Source organism: Hippoglossus stenolepis, chromosome 7 (assembly GCF_022539355.2).
Source record: "Hippoglossus stenolepis isolate QCI-W04-F060 chromosome 7, HSTE1.2, whole genome shotgun sequence".
NCBI lineage: Eukaryota > Metazoa > Chordata > Actinopteri > Pleuronectiformes > Pleuronectidae > Hippoglossus > Hippoglossus stenolepis.
This window is the reverse complement of record NC_061489.1, coordinates 13,500,138-13,516,747: the sequence shown is the minus strand read 5'-3', so window position 1 is coordinate 13,516,747 and position 16,610 is coordinate 13,500,138. Positions and strand designations below refer to the sequence as shown.

General features: G+C 40.4%; 1 protein-coding gene across 1 annotated transcript in view; it reads left to right on the top strand.

The window, feature by feature from the left end:
* Positions 1-16,610, top strand: part of ccdc88b (coiled-coil domain containing 88B) — a 45,503-nt gene that overhangs the window by 11,754 nt on the left and 17,139 nt on the right. The window contains exons 7-18 of the mRNA XM_035161849.2: positions 766-906; positions 2,270-2,415; positions 3,535-3,616; positions 4,398-4,556; positions 7,035-7,181; positions 7,542-7,719; positions 7,918-8,033; positions 8,386-8,454; positions 9,523-10,227; positions 11,203-11,382; positions 14,900-15,240; positions 15,428-15,587. Coding sequence (XP_035017740.1) covers positions 766-906; positions 2,270-2,415; positions 3,535-3,616; positions 4,398-4,556; positions 7,035-7,181; positions 7,542-7,719; positions 7,918-8,033; positions 8,386-8,454; positions 9,523-10,227; positions 11,203-11,382; positions 14,900-15,240; positions 15,428-15,587 — 2,424 coding nt within the window. The remainder of the gene's footprint in view (positions 1-765; positions 907-2,269; positions 2,416-3,534; positions 3,617-4,397; positions 4,557-7,034; positions 7,182-7,541; positions 7,720-7,917; positions 8,034-8,385; positions 8,455-9,522; positions 10,228-11,202; positions 11,383-14,899; positions 15,241-15,427; positions 15,588-16,610) is intronic.

The window sequence follows — 16,610 nt, the reverse complement described above, 5'->3', positions numbered from 1 at the left end:
CGTTCACTTCAGATATAAAAAACCTGCTGATGGAAATACTGTCCAGGGGGAGACACTTCTAAAATGATTTTTATTCATAAATATGATTTAGTAAAGAATTACATCACGGTCTGGCCTGAAGGCTGACAGTGTGGAACTATTACCTCTTCTGCTCCTAGTAAGTGTGAGCTTCCTGTCACTGTGCTGGCTCCCTCTTTACCTCTGGCTGCCATTTGTGACTGCAGGATGGATCCTGCACCACTCTTTACCTCCACCTCTTTCTCTTCATCCTCTTCCTCATTTATTTTCTGTCGTTCTCCGCTGTCCTCTCCAATAAGGCATGAATGCCAAATTGTGCTCTTTTAAAAATACACCCTGTGGATAATTGCCAGTGTTACAAAAACAGCATGTTGCATCCCAGTGTGTCTGAATTACAATAACAGCATGTTTCCACCATCGTTTTCTGTGCCAGCCTCATAAATCACTGAGGTGAGAGGTGTCCTTCCTGCAAGAGTGGATGCAGCCCCTGCTTGCAGTTCATATGCCTTCCACCTGAGGACATTTCAAACCTGTTTACATGATTATTAGTTTTGCATGCATTAGTCAGGCATTTTTGGACACACTTCACAGATAGAAATATGAGAAATATTTTTTTCCCACTGCAAACAGATGCATTTCTGCTTAGTATTCACACAACCTTCATACCTCCTGGCTAATTTGTCTCCAGATCAGCCATTTTGTGTCAAGTTTTCTTATTGCAAACCTGAGACCCTGTCCTTGCTGCAGGTGACTCAGGATCCTTGCATGGTGCTGCCGCTGCAGTGGGAGGAGCTGGTGGAGGTGGAAGGTGCAGACTTACAGCCGGTGTTCAGCTCCATGGCCAAACAGATTCAAGGCCTGATGGCACAGAGAGACACTCACCTGGAGGTATGCATGTCCACACTCAAAGGACATTTTGAGATTTTGGAAGATATACTAATTTCCTCTCTTGTCCACAGATAGATTGATACCACTCTCATGTCTGCATGGTAAATGTGTGGCTGCAGCCAGGAGCCAGTTAGCTTAGGTTAGCTTAGCATAAGGACTGGAAAAGGGGGGAATTAGCTGTGCTGCTTTTAATCTAAATACGTGTAAATCCCATAATGTCCAACTATCATTTGAAATGATGTGATAATATTGACACTAATGTGAGAGAACCTCTAGAGCAGAAGCCAGACATGCTGTGATGATATCTGACATAGTCATAAAATTAGTTCCAAATAAATCTTGTGGGGTTTTGTGGTGAAAGATGAAAAACATCTTATATAAGAACAATATCTACCAGTGTTTCCTCTCTACCTCTGCAGAAAAAATATCCACCAAAAAACAAAAGACCAAATCCTAAAAATGTTCTTGATGTTTTTCCTTTGAGACCTGTTTCACCCACACCAGCATGATAATGAGAAATTGTCTTTTTTAAGAAGTAACAAAATGGGATTAACTGAAAATGAAAGCATGCATAAGTAAGTACAGCACTTTTCATCGTGCCATATATTTGATCAACATTTTATACCTTATCCCACTCAGATCGCAGTAATTCTGACATTATTGTTGTAGTTGCACTCCAGGTGAGTGGGCGGTGGGAGATATTTAAATGCAGAAAACATGAGAATACTGTGGAATATTAAAATGAAAATGAAAATGCAGTGGACTGAGGTGCTCTCCTGCACTCTCTCAATAATGATATTGCAACAAAAGACTTTGAGATATATTATGTACAAAGAGCAAGATAATTTTTGCTCTGAGACGCAGACCACAATTATCACTCAATATATGACATTGTTTTATTTTGACACCGTCGTGCAGTTTGACTGAGATCTGTTACTAGTTTTTGCTGCATAAAAAAACATTGTTATGGGTTTATTTCAGTGTAGAATAGTGAATAATACAATTTTTATTTTGTGAATACTTATTTTTACAAACCTTTAGTTTATATTAGAAAAGGTAACAAACTGACTCAACTAAGCTCACCTGGATGTTTGTTGTTTGAACTGTGTAACCACATGAAAACTGGATTTGTTTTCTTCTTCTATGTCATATAAAATCTCGAGTAGATATATATTTTACATTCATTTTGAACAGGCATCCTCACTTGTGTTTAACATTATGAGTATAACCCTTTTAACAACCTTTTCGTCGTTCCTGTGAGTTGCTCTTATTTTCTCTATGTCTCGTTCTCAAATCTTTTCCTTCGACCTCTCTGTTCCTCGCCTCGTCTATCGACCCATCTCTGGCTCCCTCGCGCTCCCAGAGGATAGTAGAGCTTTGTCAGGAGCGGGAGGCCCAGGCTGACTCAACCACGGTGCCCCTGGGCGGTCAAAGCGACGAGCCACCTCAAGGTCTGGCACTCCAGCTGGCAGATAGCAAGGCCAAACTCCGCCGCCTTAAACAGCAACTGTGAGTGTGTGTGGATTTGTACTTGTTCTTATATATTTATGGGTACCATTTTGAGCATAGCCCTAACAAAGTGAGGACATTTTTGGAAAGTGAGGACATTTTGGTCGGTCCTCACTTTTTTATAGGCTTGGTTAAGGTTTAAGACTTGGTTTTAGAGTCAAGGTTTAGAATTGGGTTTAGGTTAGGGTTAGGAATTTAGTTGTGATGGTTAAGGTTTCGACCAAGGGGCTGGCAAATGCATTATGCCTATGAGTGTCCTCACTAAGATTGAAGTACAAGAATATGTGTGTGTGTTTGTGTGTGTGTGTGTGTGTGTGTGTGTGTGTGTGTGTGTGTGTGTGTGTGTGTGTGTGTGTGATGGAAACTCAAGAGAGCCTTTAGAGAAGTTTTGATAAAGGTCAACATAAAAAATGTGCAAATGATTTAGTCACACTTAACAATACACAAAACTGTGAGTTGTTTCTCATTAGGGAACAAATCAGGGGCTCACTGCTCTAATCCAATTCACAGAGTGGATTCAATGTAGACTACATCGTAATATCACTGTTGGCCAATTATAATTCTGGATATACATGTCTCTTGCAAATATAACCCGTCAAAATGAAAATTATGAACTGCTTTTTATTTTATTTTTATGCCTCCACAGCTGCGACAGCCACTGGTGGGATGCATTGTTTTTGTGTTGTCCCTCTGCCTCCTTGTGAACTCGATATCTCAAGAACGCCTTCTTCAAATTTGGTACAAACCTCACAAACCCTATTTGGCCTCACCCTTATCTGAAGAACGCATCAAGAGAATTCTTTCAAATAGGGTTCACATAGACTCACGGATGAACTGATTTGATTTTTGGTGGTCAAGGTCACGGTGGCCTCACAAAACACTTTTTTAGCCTCTTGAGCAGGATGACTCAGGTTTGCCTTGAGGGGATTTCCTCAAATTTGACCAGTTTGACTCCAAGATGAACTGATTAGATTTCAGAGGTTAAAGTTCATAGTGACCTCATATTAATCTGGAAAAGAAATATATGTAGTCTGAAAGTGCACTGGTTGGTGCAGGCATACAACCACAAGGCAGCAATTCTAGTTAAGTAATGATGGTTTTATGTTTGACTGTTTCTAGGGAAGATAAAGGGGATCAGATATTGGATAACAAGCAGGAGATCCAAACCATGGAGGAGCAGCTGAAGAAACTTCAGAAAGAGGTACAGACACCTGACCCAGCTGCGCCCGACTTGTACTGCCAAATCTGAGCTGTTTCTGTTGTAACTATTTTTAACAAGCTTTGGACACACAGGAAGAATTTATCACACATAAAACTTAACTAATTTGGCAATGGCTATAATTCACTGTATTTTAGGCTCAAAAAGGGTAAAGCACAGCCAACGGCACAGAACACAGCTGTCTTTTTATAGCCAGTAAGTTGATTCCTCTTAGGTCATGTATTTAGCAGCAATTACACTGCAGCCAACTAAAGTGCTGTCCAGAGGAACACTGTTAAAGTTCAACTCCTGTCCCAGCTGAACCTGACAGGTTGAACAATATTCAGAACAAAACTAGATGCATGATCCTGGGTCGCAATTTTCCTTACCCAAATCATTTAGTTGTATCATTCCAGTAGAAGTAATATTACTAACAATCTAAGGTTTTGTCATTGAGGCATTATTTGATACTACAACAAAATGTTTCAGTAGCTTCAATTAAATGACTTAAATGACCCTTATTCTGTTCACCACTATGTTATTATTTCCTTAATCTGAACCTGGTCCAGGTAAACAAATTGTTTTTTATCTCCTTTTCTCTTTGTGAGGATATTTCATTGCTGTTAAGTACACACACACACACACACACACACACACTATTCCTTCTCTCTGTATCAGACTTTGTCAACATTTGTTCTGCTGCATATCCCATATCTGTATACAACCTTTATTGACCTCATTCCCACTGGTGTTTGAATATGTGTGTGTGTGTGTGTGTCTGCAGAACCGCACTCTGCAGGGTGAGGTGAGGGGCATGCGTGCACTGCGGGATGAGCTGGACTGCGCCCGAGAGCGAGCTACACGGGCCGAGCATCTCCAGACTGAGCTTCAAAGTTGTAAACACAGATTACGCAGCCTGGAGCTCACACGCACTCAGCTGAAGGTACACACATTGCACGCTTACACACACACTCACACAAACACACACACACACACACACACTTCTGAATAAGCACTTTACACCACAGAGGGAACAACCAGCACGTCTACATCTACACCATGAAATACATTCGTATTGTTGTGACAGTGCGTTACATATAGACATCAGATATTTTGGACATAAACACACAAAAAGCAACAAAGACAAAGAGAGTTCCTCTTATAAATATTACCAGTGAAGGTCGTATCCAGAAGATCCCCTTTTAAAAGTGTTCCCTGAGTAGCTATTATTTTTTTTAAAAGATGTACTCTCAGAAGCCATATATTCCATCTTATGGCTGTGAGGTTTTCAATCAGGAGTGAGTATGAACAAAGTCAGAGAACGAGGTTATATTGTATGATGTCATCGGGATTTACAGCCCGGAGCTGCTTCATTGACAGAGAGCAGGAGTATGGCTTCGGTTATTGGAACTTTTATACCCAAATGAGATTTATTCTGTGGTAGTAGAGCTGTTCTGAGGCGGAAAATGTGCTCATATCCTTGTAAAACACCCCAGTGTCCTCGCTGTCACCTTCTTTTTATGATTTATTCTGCGTCACTGTGACAGCCCAAATTAGACAGCGGGATGAATTTTTCTTGTGTTTGGATTCATAATTAATTTTGACACTGTGAAGTTTAGAAGAAGAGCGGCCATTAAATGTTTATATGCAATCTGTGCTGGAAAACTCCAGATTCTAACAGTTCAGATCCTATTTTCACAGTTCAGGCCGTGATAATGGAGAATGCACCAAGTGCTGACAATCTCAGTGACATCTCTAATAATGAGTCACACATGGAAGAATCACAAATGTTCATACAATTAGATCTTTATAGGCTCGTTTTGCTTCCCCCTCAAAAATCAAGTGATTCATATCATCATGTTGCCTTGTTTAGCATCTGTTTGTCTGAACACTTGTGTTTATTATCCTGTCACACATTATTTTAGTGGTAGAGTTTATAGATCTCAGCAATTACTCTGCTGAGGCTGCTACCATAACTAACAGACACAAAGTCGATGACTACGAAATATGAAGGGAATTACACTTAAACACAGTTTAACATGCACTGATGACACCTGTTATAGTTCTGAGCCCATTTTGTTGCCGGGAGCTGTAACTTTTCTTCTTTCTGAAGACAAAATCATCATCAAATATCAGGTTTTAGTGGAATTATGGAGTGATGTTTTTGTTCAAAAGGAAGAGATTCTTCCCTCTCCAGTGAAAACTGCCTCAAAAGATCCGAATGAAAAGCAGCTACAAGTCATGTCGGGCTTTTGTTGCTGGATAAAAAGGGATGCTGCATTTTTGATACAAGTGCCAGTGTGATATCTGGATTCTCAGCTCTGATTCTGGAACAATAATATTTTTTCCATAACTTTGTTTGAGGAATGTAAGCAGGCTTTTCTCACACAGGTTTTCATTTCACCTACTCTGCTGTATTCTCATGGTGTCAGTATTTAATTGTGACAAACAGCTGGATAAGAACTTCAATAGCATAAAAAGATTAATAAGATTTTATCACACTACATAATAAGTATGGAACAGTTTTCTATGTTCTACAAACTCACATATTATCTTCCATACTGAGGGACCTTGATGCATCACTCTCTTTCTTTCCTTTCCTCACCACTTCCTGCCTGCATCTTCATCATAACTACCCCAATTGAGGTTAAAGCCAATGCACGACTATAGACCTATATTACTGTTCTCAACATGTATAACTATAGAGGAAATTACTGGCCAAATTCTTTGAAATGTTAGAACAACTGTGGCAGTTATAGGTGTGGGCAAATTAGAGGAAGTGGTTGCATTGTAAATTACCATCGCTTCTCACAGAATACATGAAGTCCTGACTGTGTCCACAACATATCATCTTGTGTGCTGGTGCAAACAAGTGTGGGACAAAAATCAAAAAGCTTTGATGAGCGGAAGTGAAAAATTTGAGCCAGACCAAGGATTTGGTTGGTTAATAAAAATCGGTATTAGCATTTATGTTTGTCAATATGAAACATTTTATTATGCAGATTAAACAATGTAGAAAGGATTTCTCATAAGAACTTTAAGAATGTTTATATTTTACATAAAAAAACATTATTTTTTTATTCAAGTTCATATATTTGGTTGAATTTATATTTTCATTTTATTTATAGTTTATGATAAAGTTTATGGGTAAACTAAAAAATATCAAGGTTGTCATGAAGGTTGATAATGACAAATCAGGAATCATTGCCTGTTTTTCTTATGTAAACATCGGCCGACGTATCCGTATATGAAATCTTTTACTCCCTAATATCAGGGTTGGCCTCGGCTCGCCAAAATTGGGTTCTAGAAAAAATGTGGTCAAATATTTGTTCTGAAGGTCCACCTAATGTCCGGTTGACATAATGATAACTCCACTTGATCATTCCATGTTTTCTCTCCCTTTGTGCGGCGCCCCCTGCAGGAGCAGGAGCAGCTGTGCGCAGCGCTGCAGGAGACCAAAGCTCTCCTGGAAGAACAGCTTACAGGTGCTCGGGCACGTTGCTCTTCGTTAAGGGAGCTGGAGAGGGACAACCTTCTGTTGAGAAATAAAATCATGGATGTGGAAGCGGTGGGTGGAGCAATGATGTCTAACTTTGTGTTTGTGATCATTAATTTGTATACTGTTTTTTAAATTTGCAAATGTTTTTAAATTTGTGTGTGTCTAATTTGAAATGGTATTGTTGGACATATTAGTGTTTGTGAGGGTTCTGTTTGTACGTACTTGTGTGTTTAATATGTAAGGAAATAATCAGTCTTTCTTAAAAACCTTGTATGTCATGAATGTAGTAAATATCTTTGTATATTGTGTGTGTGCCCCTTGACATCAATGTGTGTGTGTGTGTGTGTGTGTGTGTGTGTGTGTGTGTGTGTGTGTGTGTGTGTGTGTGTGTGTGTGTGTGTGTGTGTGTGTGTGTGTGTGTGTGTGTAGGAGAGGGACACTGAGAGGCAGCGAGTTGACGAGCTGCTGGAGATGAACATGAGCCTTGAGGCAGACCTGAGGCACAGCAGCAGTGACGGAGGTGGCAGCGTTCCCTCCGTCGCTGCAGTTCACCAACGTTTCCACCAATCAGAACTGGACTCTGACGAGGAGCTGAGCGAACTGATTGGTCAGAGCAGCTGCCTCTCTGCACCTTGTCATTTAAGACATTTTAATTAACTGATAAGAGGAAATATGTTGAGGGGAATACTGGCCCACAGGTTATCAATCAGCAATAATCAAGTTCAATCTCTTTTCCTCCATTTTCCTTTTCCGCCTCTCCTCCTTTTTATGCTTTATTCTTTATTTATCCCTTCCTTCATCACAGATCAGAAGCCGCTGAGCGTGGAGGTGGGTGAGGCGTCAACGCTGAGGCTGCTGGGAGCAGAGCAGGAGAACGCAGAGCTGAGAAGACGACTGGAGGAGCTTCAGGCCCAGCAGGAGGTCAGGGCTGAGGCATCTAACTCTAACCCTAACAGTTTACCTACAGGTCTGAGGTCAAAGCAGATTATAAACAAAATATAGATGATGAAAGTGTATTGGAGGGATCAGTGGTTAGAGGGAGAGACAGAAGAGAGATGACAGAGCTTTAGAAGCACATGTTCAACTCCATACTATGTGAAGCAGAGCATAAACTGTGTAGAGTTTGCCCTTATGTATTATAATGATCACCAGAAAGAACTACGTCGGTGTGTTTATTGAAATCACTTGTAGACTTAGCATCTGTAAGTGTCTGAGCCGCTAAAGATTTTTGGATAAGCAGCTGTAGGAGTTAACCGATCTCCTGTCGCTGCAGGCGGATTCTCCAGATACAAAGGATGAGCTGACTTGTCTGGAGATGGAGCATCAGAACACACTCACAGAGGTGAGCAGAGAGGGACCTGAGGGTTACTGTAGGTTGTTGCAGACCCAAATTCAACAGATATAATAGAAATGTTTCATTTTACAATGTCTTTTTTTGTCTCACAGTGCTATTTCTTACGTATAGAAGTAATATTATACAATAATATTGTCTAAAAGTTATAACTGAAAAACCTATAATAATAATTATACATTTTATAGGGGCCATTCACAGCACTCAAGGTCACCTGACACAGGCAGAGATAAAAACAGAACAAAGAAAAATAACAATGTATGAAAAAAAAAAGATGGTTTTGAGACAGGATTTGAAAATGGAGAGAGAGTCAATATTAAGGATATCCAGTGCGAGGGAGTTCCAGAGGCGGGGAGCAGAGTGGCTGAAGGCTCTAGATAACATGATGGTCAAATCAATACTGTCATTATTTAAGAGTTAATAAACTCATATACATAGTGTCCCTACACCAACCTCATTCACTTAAAAATAAATACATAATTACAAAATGACAAGGAAAACCCCAACGGCCACTTTATTAGGTACACCTCACAAGCAGCTGCTTCTCAATCATCGATCAACTTGTATCAAATCCACAGATCAATTCAAACACAGATAGGTTTGCAATGGTTTATCTCTTTGCATGTAGAAATGCTGTATTAATGGTTTATCTGACAGTGTATCCGCATATTCTCTGAATTGTACAATTATCTGTGATAGCTGTGACCTCATGTTCTTTTCAGGATGTCCAGTCTTACGGCTCAGTTGCCTCTATGTTTATATGTGTAGAGCAGAGCCTTTGTAAACTATTTTTATAACCAACCAAAAATCATTTAAATCAATCTCTAATCTCTTCGTTGGTATTTATCCTGCTTCCATCATTTTCTTACTTCTTTCATGCTTCTTTGTATCGATCCTGGTTGCATTTTAAGTAAGAAAAAGAGGTGATGACAGTCTTTTTGCTCACAATGCATTCAAGTTGATTCATGTTCGATGCATGGAAGCACCAAAAGAAAAGAAACAGAAGAAATTCAAAGCTCTGTAAAAGCATAGACATTTCTCTCCCATTATACTTTTCAGTTTCAAAACATGAAGAATGAAAATGCCACATTGAAACAGCACCTAGAACAGCTTGTGACCAAACTCCAACACCAAGAAGACCAGACGAGGGAAAAAGGAATGACGAAGCCTTGCAGAGAGGAGGAGGAGAGGAGGGAGAGGGGAGTCCAGGGCTCTGAATCCTGCCGTGGAGAGGGAGAAGGAGGGGTGAAGATGATGGAGGGGAGGGAGAGAAAAGGAGAAATCATTGGGACCCGGCGGGAAGCAGGCGTGGGTGAGGAGGTTCTCCGCATTATAGGGGGAAAAGGTGAACCATGTGATGAGGAGATTGAGCTCAAAAGGAGGGGAGAGGCAGAGGGGGGGCAGAAAGAAAGGGAGAGACAGGAGAGAGAAAGTGGACTAAAGAAAGAGCAGCCTGCGTCAACAACAACCTCCGAGGTCCAGAAGCATCCACAAAGCATAAAAGATAACGCCGAGAGCACAGCTGCAGAGCAGACTGAGTGCTGCTTGCCTGCTCCTGATGTGGAGCTTCTGACAACCCGACTCATGGAGGCCCAGGAGGAGGCTGACAGACAGGCAAATGTGGCTCAGGTTCTGTACTCCAAGCTGGGAGAGCAGAGCAAGAAAAACTGGGAGGCCGAGCAGAGACTGGTGGTCTTGGAGGCTGAGCTGCAGCGCCTGAAGAAAGCCGCTGCAAGTCTGGGAGAAGCTCGCAGGCAGATAGAGGTACTGATGAATGGGTGGATGGATGGATGGATGGATGGATGGATGGATGGATGGATAGGTGGATGGATGGATGGATGGATGGATTGATGGATATAACATTTAGTGTAACAAGTAATATCCCCCATGACTTTGAGTATCCAAGAAGTGGTTATCCTCTGTATCAATAAGTTTAACAACATATTCTCAATATGATATTAAACCCTGGTTGATATTGTTTGTTCAAATATGAGAAATATACTAAGGTATTGATTCATAAAAAGATACTGGTAGAGGATGCACAGATTCATTCCAGCACTTACTTATTGTATAGTCCTGTAATTGTCTTGCAATCTCCTAAAATAATGTGTTTTAGTACAGTAATAATTATAGAAAAAATTGTATTTACTTGAGGTATTTATCCAGACTTAAACACATAAACTTTTAGAGAGGTTGTAATGAAATCGAGTAGAGACATTCATGAGATGATTTGTAATCACTTTCATTTCACATCGAAATTTGCATTTGTCCATATAACTAATGACGTACCCTTCATTCTTGGCTGTACATTGTTTTAGTGCTAATTAGCAAATGTAAGCAGGCTAACACACGACACTGAACATTATACATGCATGATTTCAACATTTAGCTCAGACCACCACTGTACTGAAGTAGAGCTGCAAACCTGGCTGGAGACTTTTAATCTTGTCGCATATTCATCTGATCTTCTATGAAGCGGATATAGCGAGGTCCCGCTGATACACATGCTAAACCAATCGGATAAAATGAGCACATGGACGTTCATCAGTGTGACATAAACTATTGCAAATGACAGAAACCATATTTGAGAAAATGTATTCAAATGTGTTCTTAAATTTTTTTTGTCTGGTGTATTGGATTTCAATCAGAGGGCTAAATAACAACAAACCTCTGATACAACACAGTTCAGCAGCCACACGAACTGAAGCCTCCGATAAGTGAATTTCCCCGTTATCTCAGGTGCTACAGTCGGACGGTCTGACCATGGAGGAGGAGCTGTGTCGCCTGCGGAGCCAAGCCGAGCTTCACAGGATGCAGACCACGGTCATCGCCACCCTGGAGGGCGAGCGGGCCACACTGGAGAGAGACAAGGAGGCGCTACGCAGCACGGTGGACACCCTGCGCACCGCCCAGCGCAAGGTTGGCGAGCACACAAACGCACACACTTGATGTGACACAAAAACATTTTCATCACCACAGCAGAGGTTACTTCATTTCAGCAAAAATTAACAGATGGTAGAAAGAGAAATACACATAGAAACCAAATGAAAGGGAGCTGAGTAACAAAAATCCTCAATGACAAAATTTGATCCTATTTTTAATCGTCAATCTCATCTTTCCGTAAACTCTTTCAATAATTACTGGATTACATTGAATGAATGACATTAGATCGGGATTCTGCTTGCCAAATAAATTTATCTGAAAACTAATTATACTATTAAACAGAGAAATTGTTCAGCTGGAGGTGAACTTGACAGCATGAAGTGAACTGGACGATTCAAGATGTAAAACAACAGGTCTTCATACAACCAGCATTGAGCAAGCGAGTCTGTTTTGAAGCTGAGATTCACATATTGATGAAAGAACGAATCGACAGTCAGACCAGAGATCACAGGCTGAAGATGTAATACAATTTATTCAGTGCAAATCCCAGATGAAGGTTCAGTGAAAACCGAATCTCACTGCAGGTTGTGAGTCTCTAAATACTGTGCATAATGTGCCATGTGCAGTGAAGCATCGGAGAGATTACAAGCTGAGTAAAAGAGCAGAGCTAAGTTAGCATTTAATAAACACCATAAAACGATTTAATTTCTCCCATTCACAGAGATGTTGTAATATTCGAATGCATTCATATAATTTTTACCTCTGCCAAGGAGGTTATTTTTTCACCTGTGTCTGTTCCTGGTTTGTTGGGTTATTTATTTTTAGGATTATGCAAAAAACGAAATGGATTTTCACCAAACTTGGTGAAAGGATAGGGCCTGGGTCTGGGAAGGAACCATTAAATATTTGAGTGGACGCAGATCCAGTATTTCTTTTTTTTTATTTTACTGTGTTTTATGATTTTATGCCACTTGGACACAGGCAGAGGGTCGATCACCTGGCTGAGGCAGCCTCTTGTAAGGTTAGAACACTGATGATGTGTTTTGTGCAAGTTTGAAGAAGATGAAGAACTATGAAAAATGAATCATTAGATTATCAGACCATTTTCCTTTTTATTTTATATTGATACTCTAAGAACTAGATGATCATGTAGGATTGTTCAGCTGTAGAGGATGTGTGAGCTCTACTGAGCGCCATTCTAGTTTTATAAAGAGAACATAGATCTCATATGAACTTAATATCTACTAACCAAAACATTGCTGTACATATATTTTCAATACTCTTATGATCCATACATTATCTATACCGGTTGCTGGATGGGCTGGAGTTGATCCCAATTGACTTTGGACGAGACAAACAGATTTTCTGATATTTAACAGTTCAGTTCTGACTTTAAGATGTATCACATGACATTTTAGGGATAATTTATGTCCTTTTTGTATGTATCGATGTTGTTCTGTTCACTTTGTGTTTGTGTGTCCTGTGCATGTGACTGTAAGCCAAGTTTGCCATCTGGGATAATGAAGTTGACTTGAAGTTGAACTTGTACCCACACAGACGATGCACACTCCACACAGAGAGACCCTGGCCAAACAGGGGTTCGAACCACGAGCCATCTTGCTGTGTGGCGGCGAAACACACATGCTTTCACTGTACAATATACAGCTTGATACAAATGAACATGTCAAAAATGTTCTACTAACTTCATCCAGCAATAAGATCCCCAAGAAACAGGGTTCAGTACATTTGTTCATAAGAAGAGCAACGACCCATGATTTATGTCGATGTCGGATCAGTTGTCTTTACACAGTGTCAAATAATATCAGAAGTTATGTCAAGGCTCTTTTCATATAGAGCAGGTCTAGACAATACTCTTTACAATATTATTTATTGGGCCCCCTGTGAGCGAGTACTTGGCAACAGTGGTGAGCAAAAACTTCCTTCTAACAGGAAGTAACCTCGAGTGGAATCAGGCTCTGGGCCTGCGGCTGTCTGCCTTGAGAGGAGAAGATGGGGGGGAAGTATTGAGGTTATGGTGTACAGGACTCAGACTCCGGACAAGGCAGATGCAGCATAGAAGAGTGAATAAATAAAGAGGCTTACAGTCGCTGGTGAGCAGGCAGGAAGGTAGGCAGGCAAAGGAAAGTCCGAAAAACGAACAAAGAACAAAGTAGAGACATGAGGGATAACTGGGGGGTAAAACTGAAACACTAAACTCGAGCGGCTCGAAAAACAGAAGAGAAACACAGCTGAGCAAAACAGAAGCAGGAGCCTCGACTGACTGAGACAAACTAGAGCACAAGCTAAACCGGGGACATGAACAGACCAACTGGGAGCAGAGAGACTAAACACACAGGGGACGAACCAGGGATAATTGGACACTCTAAAACCATTCACAGTTTTTTTTAATGAAACTTCACAGTTATGTTAAATCGCTTAGTGAATTGGTTCCTTTGATATCAGGGGTTTAATACAATTTTTATTTATTTCTGTAGTCCCATGGCGACAAGTTTGACTCGGCCAAATTGAGAGCAGGTTTGGTTTCTGGGTTAAAAATCCAAATATCTTTTTATTATATTATATATATTTTTTTTTTTGAAGAGAATGTTAATCAGGTAGTGAAGTGGTGCCTTTTGATATTTAATATTTTCAAACTTTCATTCTTCTTTTATAATGATTCCAATTTTTGTCTGGCAAATATTTGCCTTTCCTTTCTGACCTAATTATTTCACAGCAAGTGATTCTCATCTGCCAACAACCAAACACAATATATACATGTAGATAACCATGAAAAACTGTGGAATACTGTGTAAACTATACAACAACAAACCACTCTCTGAATGTTACAGCAGAAGAAATACTCGGCTATCAATTTGGTGTTGGAATAAAATATCCCATTTGTTTATCAGCACCAAATTAAAATGTTAAATTTATAAAACAAAGCAGTTTCTAGTTACAGTTTGACAGTCTGAATTCATTATAACACTGTGTCTTTAATGAGACATGACTCTACCTCTTTTTTCAGCTGTAGTGGTGAATTAAACCCAAATAGAAAATTAAAACCTATCAATATCCTCCACTGACTTAAAACTAAACACAATCGTTGTGTTGATTTGGTTTACAAGAATATTATGTTATTATTATGTTTTTTTTCTTTTCTGTTAGTTTACGAATAACTCATTATTTTTCTAATACACTTGTAGGGAATTCTTAAGGTTTTCTTTCATATACAGTTTTAAAGTTTAATTTCATGATTGTTGATTCATTTATTGATCCAATTTTTAGCTTTGTCACTTATTGTTACATTTGTATTTATTTATTCTACTTTAATTCTATGTTAAACTAAAAGCATCTGGGAACATCTGTTGGTGTGTGAGTTATTGGAAATACCATCATGTCCATCATAGTCTATTTGTGTGTTTTGTTTCTCCTTGTTATTTTCCACTGTGCACAAGAGCCCCAACCGGTTGCCTCTCAGGCCACTAATAAATGTAACTAATCAAGCAGCAAGAATCAAAATAGCCTGAATCCTCCATCTCTCCTCTTTTACCAGAGCGACCAGTTGGAGCTCACCACCCAGACTCTCAAAGCAGAGCTGGATCGCCAGGGACGCAGTCTAGAGACTTCTCGCCGTCGGGAGGAGGAGCTGGAGGCAGAGCTGCGGGAGGCCACCCTGGAGGCCGAATCACTGGCCAGGGCGCGAGACCAGGCGCTGCTGGAGGCCTCGCGGCTGGAGCAGGAGAAGGAGGTGTGTCAGTTGGAGCTGGATGACCAGATAAAGAAGGGGAGGCAGAGAGAGAGGGAGGCAGCAAGACTGAGGCAGCAGCTGGAGAGCACAACCCTGGCCCTGGAGAACAGCAACCAGAGAGCGAGGGCTCTGGACGCAGAGCACAGGTACACACACACTTTCCTGTAGGCACACTTAACCCTGATCAAGATCTGAGGCACGCAGTTAACTTTACAGGGCTTCAGAGAGAGCTACTGGCTGCACCGTGCATTTACCTGTAATGTCAACTCTATCTTCATTCGACCCTCTGTCTGACCTGTGTTGCCTCTGGTGTCTGTGTGTTTCTGTTTGCAGACGTGTGTGTCAGCAGCTGTCTGAGTCTATGGAGCTCTGCAGTCGGCTGCAAGACCTGGAGAAAGACCTGAGCACTCGATTAACCAGCATGGAGGAGGGTAAACAGCAGCTGCAGGAGCAGTACACAGACGCTCAGGCCAAGATTAGCTCACTGTCCCAGGTGTGTGTGGGTGGTTGTGCATGTGTGTGTCTGTGTTGTGTTGTCTATAGTCACTGACAGTAATCACTGCTGCAGGACTGTGGTGGAGGCTAAACTCAGTGTCTACCTTTAACTAGGCAGCAGGAATGGCCTCTTTAAACTGAGATTTGTTTGTATGACATAAAGTCATAATAATAGTTGTCCACTCTATTCTATGATGTCTATGTCTGCCCTGTGCAAGTGAATGTATTTATTCTGTATTATTAGGTCTATAGGTCACACAAGCTGCACATCAATTCAATCTGTTCATACTGAAAAAGCAACGAAAGTCTGCGCACAAAGAAAAAGTACAGTTTGAATAACACAGTTTCTGGATTTTCACCATTCATTATCGCACAAAGCAGTGCACATGTGAAATGGAGGTGGAAAAACTTAAAACACCCCCCAGGAACCCAACATTATTATGCCCTGCTAAGTGCATAGTGCACAGTGTTGATTATCACTAGCTGAGGTGTCTCAAAGTGTGAATCTTCTGCCCTGTGTAGTCAAATCAAAAACCTTCTTATAACAATCCCAAAATGCAACACTTCATATATGTGTTATATATATGAAGTTTAACATAATATATATTAAATATGCAACAAAGACCGTTCTGCTGCTCTACAGCTGTGACACAAATTGATGATGTTAAGCTTGAGTCAATCAATCAAAACAAACTATTATGTCTCCTTTCTTTCTTTAATTGGCTGCAGCCAAAGTCACAGTTTGATTGATAGCTGTCAAGTCAGTGAATCATTTCTTGGTGGCGTATATTAATGTCTGGTCAGTGAGCATTACTGCATGTAATTAGTATGCAGCATGGAGCTCGGCCAAAAATACACAGTGGTGTTAAAAGGATTATATGAAGATGAGTCCCTTTTAAGACTTAAAGACAGGCAAAACATTTTAAAACATGTTTTGTTAGATTTGTAATAAAACACCAATTATGGTAATATAATTTTCATAATTAACAATATAACAAGAGTTCAATATATTGTTGTATTG